This window comes from Neophocaena asiaeorientalis, unplaced genomic scaffold (assembly GCF_003031525.2).
Source record: "Neophocaena asiaeorientalis asiaeorientalis breed wild unplaced genomic scaffold, Neophocaena_asiaeorientalis_V1.1 scaffold131, whole genome shotgun sequence".
NCBI lineage: Eukaryota > Metazoa > Chordata > Mammalia > Artiodactyla > Phocoenidae > Neophocaena > Neophocaena asiaeorientalis.
In genome coordinates, this window is record NW_020173201.1 from 1,597,174 (window position 1) to 1,606,853 (window position 9,680).

Genomic DNA, 9,680 nt, shown 5'->3' on the forward strand with positions numbered 1-9,680 from the left:
TGATAAATACGCAAATCCCATAGTCAGAATTGTAATCTCTATATTTTATTCGATCTCTTCTTAGTCAAATGGCTAATTTAAACACAGTAGATGAATGCGCATGTTTTAATTTTATTTTTTAGTAACTACTAGGAACACTGTTGTATTAGTGACACAATGGCCCAAGAGCTGTACTTATTCATATAATTCAGGAAAAGATTCTATTGGAACTCAGCAATTAGTTAGATTTAGTTGGCAGGACCACACAATTATTGTGATCGACTTCATTGTACTTCATGAACTTAGGAAACAATGGAAATGAATGGATTTAGAGATAAAACTGGAAATTCCGAGAACTACAACAAGAACTGAGACCTTAATGTATAACTGAACTTGCCCCAACTGTTGCCTAATATAGTTTTATCTGTATTGTACACTATGCAATCATTATCATCTTTTTTCCTGTTTTTGATAAAATGATTAAACTGTTTGAGAAGGTTTAAGGAAGAGTATGTGAGGTTGGGGAGTTTGGGAGGGTATGAGTTGAATTTTCTAAAGAGAAACAGACTGGCCCATGAAAAATATTTCAAAATGGTAAAGTTACAATTTTCAAACACTGCTCTCTGATGCGTGTTTTCTATCTCCAGAATATCAAAACAAGATGCTAAAGCTAAATCAAAGTGTAAGTGTGGGGCTTCCCTGGGGGTGCAGTGGTTAAGAATCCGCCTGCCAATGCAGGGGACACGGGTTCGAGCCCTGGCCTGGGAAGATCCCACATGCCGCAGAGCAGCTAAGCCCGTGCACCACAACTACTGAGCCTGAGCTCTAGAGCCTGCGAGCCACAACTGCTGAGCCCACGTGCCACAACTACTGAAGCCTGCACGCCTGGAGCCCGTGCTCCGCAACAAGAGAAGCCATGACAATTAGAAGCCCGCACACCGCAACGAAGAGTAGCCCCCGCTGGCCGCAACTAGGGAAAGCCCGCACACAGTAACAAAGACCCAGCACAGCCAAAAATAGATAAATTTATTTAAAAAAAAAAACAAGTGTAACTGTGACTCACTGATAACCAACTTGGGAGTGTTTTTTGGTTTTTTTTTTTTTAATTTATGGAAACTATTTCCCAGTATGTAAAAGAAAAAACAAAGCTATAGAAAATGGGAAAGGCCTCTTTCAAAGGGCACACAATAAAGAGAAAAGTGCTAGGCCTGTATTTAGGTGCTCAGAGTTCCAGCTCAGTGGTGGTTTCACCAACCAGCTGGCCAGGAAGATGGTCGTGGGGCTTAGCAAAGCTCTGAAATACTGTGTATCAACTTGAACGGCTTGAACATGAGCTCTTAATTTTCCTTCCAGAAGTAAAGTGCTAGGGTTCTTTAAAAAATACATTTTTAAAGTAGGAACAGCCTGAATAAAAAGTAAATAAATTAAAATTTTAATTTAGGAGAAAAAAAAGGGATTTTAAAAAATGTATGAAAAATCAGTTGGAAATTTTATTGCTTTTGGCCCAAGGTCACTGTAATACTGACTGGGCAGAAGGTTGAAAGAATACACAAGTTGTGGGTGGGGTGTTGCAGTTAGAAAAAGTAAACGCTATGTTCTGAATAGTTTAAAGACAGTGTTTGAATGGCCTAAAAAACTATAATTAAAGAACATAAGGCTGGGGACTTCCCTGGTGGCGCAGTGGTTGAGAATCCGCCTGCCAATGCAGGGGACATGGGTTAGAGCCCTGGTCCTGGAAGATCCCACATGCCGCGGAGCAACTAAGCCCGTGCGCCACAACTACTGAACCTGCGCTCTAGAGGCCGCAAGCCACAACTACTCAGCCCGCGTGCCACAACTACTGAAGCCCGCGCGCCTAGAGCCCGTGCTCCGCAACAAGAGAAGCCACCACAATGAGAAGCCCGCGCACTGCAACGAAGAGTAGCCCCCGCTCGCTGCAACTAGAGAAAGCCCGCGCACAGCAACGAAGACCCAATGCAGCCAAACATAAATAAATAAGAATATAAGGCTTTGGTAGCTCTAGTAAACTATGGAAACGAAAGGTCCTGGTTGGGTCATTCAAAAAATATTTGTTGAGTGAATGAAGTGAACAAATACGTAAGTGAGGATCTGACACGAACTAAAAAAGGAAAAGTTTTTAGAGCTCTTAAAGGAAAACAAAATAATATACAATGGAATCACAGCAGAGGACGAAAAAGTTAATTCAGGTTTTTAACAGTAGGAAATATATAAAAATAAAAATCATCACCAACATCTTAGTTGCCTATTTTGCTAAAAGTTGAGAAAGCATGAGTTATCCATAAATAAATGATTAGGGAAGGTATAGATGAATGAAGTAATGGGGATAAAATCTCAGACTACACTGTAGGTGGTTTAAGTCTCCAAGCAAAGTCTGCAAATAATTTTTCAAGCCCACACTCAGCATGCATTAAAAAGAAAAAAAAAGTAATTGTAATATTAGACTGGACATAGATGCTTGGTGGATAAAAATCCGTATTTTTATAACAAAACATATAAAGATGTTAACTAGATATTTAAAGCAAATATTAACCTAGCATAGAAATGATCACTTTTAATGATGTAGCATTTGATATATTTATGTAACTCTTTTAGAAAAGCTTGATAACAGGTCACATTTTTTTTGCCAAAATTTAATATTTGGTGCTAGACAGATATTAGATTGAGCTTGCCATGTTTATGCTGCACACATGTTTTCACAATACCAGTAATAGAAAAATCAGCTTCAGGAGTAAATGTGAAATACAGAAAGAATTGCTGATTAGATTTTAAAGGAAGTCACACAAGCCAACTGATGAAAGTCATCTTACGCACCATGTGTTATCAGAGGCAAGTTAGATTTTAAGTTTTAATACAATGGCTCTTTTGCAGAGAGAAAAAAATATTTCCATCTTGTGTGCCAACTTATTCTAAACTGAAAAAAAATTATTTGGTGATCAAAAGGCAGGAAAGAGGATCAATAAGACCACATTTGTCACGAATCCAATGTTAATGTTAATTAACCTTTCTGAAAAAGTTCTATTTAATATTTATCAGAAACAAAGGGAGCTTAGATGCCAGTGTGAGTCTGAGAAGGGGAGTGGTGTCCTGGGCCTGGTGCTGGGCTTGCGGTAAGAGGAACCAAATAGCTTCGGGGACCCTGAAAGCAGGGGCACTGGCTGTGCTGCTGAGCCTCAACAGATCCCAAGGGAGAGGAAGCAGGGACAGACGCCAGCAGCCCCTGGAGCCCCTCAAAGTCCCAGCATGGTCACACCAGAGCAGAAGCACAGTTCCCACCCTTCTGGGAGTAGGGGGGCAATGTCAAAGATCTTAGACAGCCTAACCGAATTTCCCCCCGAGTCGTGCTGGGGCAGCACAATGACCTCAAAGTACCCACGAGAGCATGAGAGAAGCAAGGAGAGGTGCTGAAACTGAAGGAGCTTTCAGACAGGAATGCACTTGAACTGGACCAACACTAAGGATGAGACAGGACAATGCACACCTCTACGGATGCCTGTAAGGCAGAGGCCACAAGACAAGGTGAGCACTGCTCACCTCCTCCGCCCCCAGCCCAGACCTTAGCACTTTGTACGGAAAAAGGATATTTAATATTTTAAAAGGATATTAAATATTTAATTTAAATTAAATATTTCTGACTTAAGTTTACTTGTTCTTAAAGTACTCCTTTTATAAGAATGTCATAGGTATAATAAGGGAAAGGTATGATATGAAATGTTAAGGATACACAGGAATCAAGAAAAGGCAGAGGTTTTTTTGTTTCCAGCAATGATGGTCTAGGTTATACAGTCCAATCCTTCATAAAAACAAATTTCAAGTGCAGGCTATAATATACAATAATCTAATTAGAAACATCAAATACCCGAGAAGATAGTAAGGAACTACCAGGCCAAAATGTGCGGGAAAGCAAGACCCTAAGAGGTAAGCAAGGGGCGAGGCACTTTTGCCCTGATAAGGGGCAGATGTGCATGGATTTTGACAGCCTCACGGGGGAGGTGAAACAGAAATCGAAGACTAGAACGCACCCAAGTGGGGAGAATACAAAGGCCTTTGTCTACACTAAGCTGAGTTTCCCAAGAGTCACCCCCTAAAAATAACAGTGAACCAGAATCAACCCACTTCCCACCCCGAAAGACTGCAGGGACAATGGCCTTGACAGGGGAAGTGTACATAAGGAGGCACAGGTGGGTAGTCCATGAGGACTTGTACTCACCAGCTGGTCCCTGTGTGCAAAACTGCAGCTCGAATTCACATCACCTGGGTGGTCTACAAAACTTTAAGTGGTAAGTTTAGGTCAAAGTGGTGCCAGACTAGTAGTGCCACCAGGCACCTGGCAGAAACAAAAGCAAGTCCTCCAGGGGGTCGGCAGGGTGGGGGGAAGGCCATTCATCCTAAGCCTCAAAGAATCCCTACAGGTAATTTTTCAGTGGTAATGATGACTATCCAGGCAAAAATAAGCAAGCACACAAGAGCAGACAGGTAAGAGGGGAGTGGGGGAAATCTAAGCAAAATAGAGATGCTAAAAACAAATTCATTCACTAATGAATTCTGCAGCCTTTTATGCAAAAAGTATTTATGGAGCACCTACTCAGTGCCAGGCTCTATGCAAAGTTGCTGGGGACAGGTGCCACTTCACCTGTCGGATGAGCAAATCACCTAAGGGATGAAAGGTTAGTTGAAATGCCATTATATTTATGTTTATTTACTTTTAGTTTCTGTGTTTTCCAAAGACTTCCAAACACAAAGATGAGTGCCCATTACTATTTAGTGACAGGTTTTGAAATAAACAGTAATCGCCTAGGACTGAAATTGACATCACTGATTCCTTTCTCAGACTCTCATTCCCTAAAGGTTCCATGTTTGAGTTCAGCCTAATTATCCTCTAAGCAAACCAGAGAGCCACATGCATTAACAGGAAGACAAAGTGCTGAAAGATAAAGATAACTATCTCAGAGATAAAAAAAACCTCAGAGTTAATGATATACGGTAAAAGTCCAAAGAGATGATCATGGAATAACAGCATGAATCAGACAACATTAATTTTAAGATAGATCTGGAAACAGTTGAAGGCACAGGAAGGGTGAAGAGAAATTAGTCTAAAATTTACTTATATATAGATTGCCTTTCTTGGCCAAGGTTGTTGGCAAAATCTTGCTGATTATTTGGGTTACTCTGGTGTGTCCACACTAATTATCAACCTTTGTCTTCTATTCAGCTTTTTACAATTAGAATTCAAATCATCACCTCTATGCTTCTTTATTTGTTTGCTTTTATTAAATATTCTTATGGTTGTCATTTACTGAGCCTTTGGAATGGTCTGGCCTGTGCTTTCTTCTCCTTGCTGGGCAAACCAAGACAGTATGGTGTAATAAAAATCGTAACAGTAGCAACTGCATATGGGCCTAGAACTGAGCAAGACAGTTTTTAGGAGTTATTTACTCCTCACAACAATTGTAAGGGGTAAGTCATTACAGATGAGGAAATTTATGGGCCAGAGAAATAGAGGGAGCAGAAGCAGGGGCTTCAAAGTTGGACAAACTTGAATTTAAATCCTGACCTGCTCCTGGCATTTCTCCTCCCCTAGAAGTGAGGCTCGGTTTTCTGGGGTGAAGGCTGCTGTGAGGATGAAATGAAATACAGCACAGCTTAGGGCCAGGACTCTGGGAAGTATTTGTTTTTCCTTCCTTCCAATGGTTGCTCATCTGGAAATTCATGTCTTGTCTTACACAGCATCTTCAAATAGTTTTAAAAGTAGCTACCTCCAGGAAAAGAATGGAATATTGTAGAGTTTTTAAAATAATAAAAAGGTGGATAATCACTTACATTTAGGGAGAGCTTTAACTTTTCAGTAGCCCTTCACTCCCTTCCAAACACTGGCTTGTTTGACCCTTTGGAAAATATTTTAATATCTCAGTTGACTTTTTTAGATTGGTTGTCTCCAGGACATAACATTATCTGTGGGCCTTGAAAAATGCTAATCCAGGACATGATGCAAGAAGAAAGGACCAGGCCTTTGCCTTTCTTTCCAGTCCTCTGGCTGCAGTCTGCCTCCTTCCTTCTCCTGGGATCTATGTGTGTGTCGACGGGATGGGAGGTGGCCAGGGTTGGAAGTAAATCAAGGGTGGGAGGGAGGGCTGTGACACGTAGCTGTCTTTGGTTGCCATGGTAAGGATGCCTAACACAGGAGGAATGTGCTACCTTCCCTTATAAAAGAAACTTTCCTTTTTTACTTTTCTCAAGCTTGTGAGAAAATCATCCTACCTTCTCACATTTAAACCAAAACTACCTACTCCTCTAACAGTGGTCTGAACTAAAAGGCTATATTCATCCAGAGAGTGTGGCTAAAAAAACCCCGGGAAAGATGTATTCACCCCAGTATCCTGGCGGGCACACAGTAGGGGCTCAACAAATATTTGGAGCTACTGCAGTACCTGGGGTGTGAATTGATCATTCTCTGTTGACAATAGAGAACATAATGTAATGATTTCTGTGAGTCCCTGAAAAGATCAGCCCAGCCTGACTCCCAGGAAACCTTCCTAGATCAGCAAGACTCACTTCTCAAATAATTGATTAGTTCAGAGGTCACACATGTGGACAGATTTTGTTTTGGCTTGCAAGGTTTCAAAACACATTTTGAGTTAATATTTAAAGCTTGAGAGATTTCATATGCATTTACAGCTGACTTGCTTTACCCAATAGTGTCTATCCGCCCCTTCGGGGAACTTGTGCTGGTGCCCTGGATTATAACCATGTTGGCTAAATAAAAGTTCACAAGTCCTACTAGCTGTTTCAGGTGTTAATTTCATCCTATGCAGAACACACACACACACACACACACACACCTTCAAACTCCAAATAGAAGGTTCCAAATGTGTAAATACAAAAACCAAACCCTCCGGCCCTCAAATTTCTCACTTTCTCTGTCTGTGCAGTTGCCGCGATCAGTGTGTAAAACCCATGTTTTCAAACCTTTCACTTCACAGGCTCTTGCTGACTGGAGGCATGAAGGGGAAAGACCACCTATCCCTTCATTACTAATGCTTGACAAAGCAACCCCATTGGGAAGGAATTCTTGATGAAAGCAAGGAGGTAAGAATTAAAACCTCACTGAAAGGCTACTAAGTGCCACAGCAGGTTGTCATTTAGAAGATACCCTTGAGAATTTTACAGAAATTAATAAAATTAAATAGGAATAAAACACAAGTGATTTGCATTTAACAATATTTTCAAATATAATACTGAGAGTCTCTCCACTTTAAAATCGCTCCTATAAAAGGCAACTGGACCCCGACCATTCTCCCTTCTCAAGTTGATGCCGCCTTCCCCCTGGATCTTCCTGCGGGTCCAGTGTGGTTCCCTGAAACCAAAGAGCCCCCATTCCCTTCCCCTTGGTGCTGAAGTCCACACTTCTGGCCCCTGCATGGCCCCTCCACTCCCCTTCCCCAATTCATGATTTTTTCACCTCTCCCGCTGCCTGCCACAAAAACACCTCAAAGATATTTCAGTAATAAGTATTATATAATAATAATAATAAACATTTATTTATTGATCACCTACTATGTGCCAAGCGCAAGTCTAACTGTTTGAGAGAGGTCAGCCCATTCCCCAACCACCATAATCGTCTGAGGCTTGTAGTGTGGTAGTGAAAAGATGAGTGCCCAGCAGACTGCTGGCTGGGATCCGGACAAGGCTTGCAGACCACCCCTGGTGTGGCCCAAATGGTGGCTACAAGGCTGTTTCCGACTCTAAGACTCTATGATCACTGCTGCCATGTTTAAGGATGCAAATTTTATAGGAGCCCCTATCACTAAGTGGGAAAGAAACTTTTCGAGGAACCCTCTATTTCCCACAACAGGATGGCCCAGATTAATCCTAGCTAAGATTGAGCCTCCTGAAAACAGTCCCCTCATCTCACTCCACCAAGCTGAGGGGCCCCCCATGACTGAACCTGAGGTGCCACCCGATTCCAACAGGGAGCTGAATCAAGCTAGAGTCCTGACAGTGTAGAAATGCAATTTCCTCCCTTACGTCTAGATGGTCGTAGTTTCCTTTATGAATGTCTGTCATGAAAGTCCACTCCAAGGAGTTTCCGTGGACAAAACCCCAATGACTCACTGACGTGTGCCCCGCGACCAAACCTGGCAGGACCGAGTTCCCTCAGCCCACCACCCGCTGGACCCGCGCGGAGCTCATTCAGAAGAAAAGATGGGTCTGGAAAAGCTCTTGGAGAAGAAAGGAAATTTCCCATCTCTGGTCCTTTCTCTTAACTGGGACCCACTCTGCCAGCTCCGGAGGTCTGTCCCGGCCGTGACGACCCCACGGGGCGCAGGTTCCCAGAGGCGCGGGGCGGGAAGGGGCAGCCCAACAAGGGCTGCCCCGGGAGTCCCGGCCGAACCTCGCCCTCCTGCTTCCCTCCTCCTCCTCTTCCTCCTCCCCGCGCCCCAGCCTCGTCGCCGGGGCTGCTCGCCTCCGAGCGTCCCGGGGTTGGAGCGGAGTGGGAAGGCAGGAGACTCGAAGCCTACCGTCTTCTGTTTCTTGACCCCGGACGACATGCTGGCTGGCTGCGGCGGTGCCCTGCGCGCTGGAACTCGGAGCCCAGCTCCTGGGAGCGGAAGCGCTAGGACACTCGGTGGCGGCGGCAGTGGCTACTGCCGGACTCCCGAGAAGGAGGTATAAAAAGGCTCCACAGACACGTCGCACTTCCCTTGACCAGCCCCCTCCCCCTCCTCCTCCCGCCGTTCTCCTCTCCGCCCCGTCGGCTCCGCCAGCAGCGCCCAACCCAGGGGACCCGGCCGCCTCCTGGGCGGGGTCCCGGGTCCGGCCCCTTACGCCCCGGAGCGGCTCCGCCAGCCCGGGTCGGAGGCAGGACCTTGCAGCCCGGGGCTCGGATGGACACGCCCCGCGTGCAGTCGGAGGTCAAGTTCGCTCTCTGCGTTCCCACCCCCAGTGGCTGCCTGAGCTTCCCCCACCTCCCACCCCCGCGCCTCTCCAAGGAAGGCTTCCTGCCTCTGGGACCTGCTTGAAACCGCCAGGCTTGTCGGCATGGTTCTTAGTGGGCACCGATGCCCAGCTTGTCTTCATTTGCAGTAATAACAGCCACGGTTGACATTTTTTGGTCCTCTCTCTGCTGACTTTTGCCTTCAGCCTCCTGTGGCCCCTGACCCAGGCATCGAGTCCTACTTTCTCCCATGAAGCAGTTGAGGCTTTCAGACTTTCTCAAGATTATCTTCCAAGTGAGGGGATTCAAACTCAGGCCGTCAGCCTCCACAGTCCAGGCTTTCTACACCAGCATCAGCATCGATGATGATGATGATGATGATGATCAAGAAGAAGGGCTTCCCTGGTAGCGCAGTGGTTGAAGTACGCCTGCCGATGCAGGGGACACGGGTTTGTGCCCCGGTCCGGGAAGATCCCACATGCCGCGGAGCAGCTGGGCCCGTGAGCCATGGCCCGTGAGCCTGCGCGTCCGGAGCCTATGCTCCGCAACGGGACAGGCCACAACAGTGAGAGGCCCACTTACCGCAAAAAAAAAAAAAAGAAATCAGGAGGCGCAGCGCCTGCCTGCACCTTATGCGCCATTCACGGGACTAAGGGGTTTACATGCATTCACTCCTTTGGAGCTCACAATATTTTCCTCCTGTTACAGATGGGCCAGCTGAGGCACTGGTAGGCAAGGCCAGCCCGGG

At 45.2% G+C, this 9,680-nt stretch overlaps 1 protein-coding gene across 3 annotated transcripts in view; it reads right to left on the reverse strand.

Moving 5' to 3' along the window:
• The window catches only part of PAPSS2 (3'-phosphoadenosine 5'-phosphosulfate synthase 2), an 80,825-nt gene extending 72,135 nt beyond the window's left edge, over positions 1-8,690 (reverse strand). The window contains exon 1 of one of the 3 annotated variants that reach the window (XM_024744796.1): positions 8,517-8,690. In XM_024744796.1, coding sequence (XP_024600564.1) covers positions 8,517-8,546 — 30 coding nt within the window. In that variant the 5' untranslated portion in view covers positions 8,547-8,690. The remainder of the gene's footprint in view (positions 1-8,516) is intronic. The other 2 variants (XM_024744794.1, XM_024744795.1) reach the window with 2 other exon arrangements.
• Between the last annotated feature and the right edge of the window lie 990 nt (positions 8,691-9,680).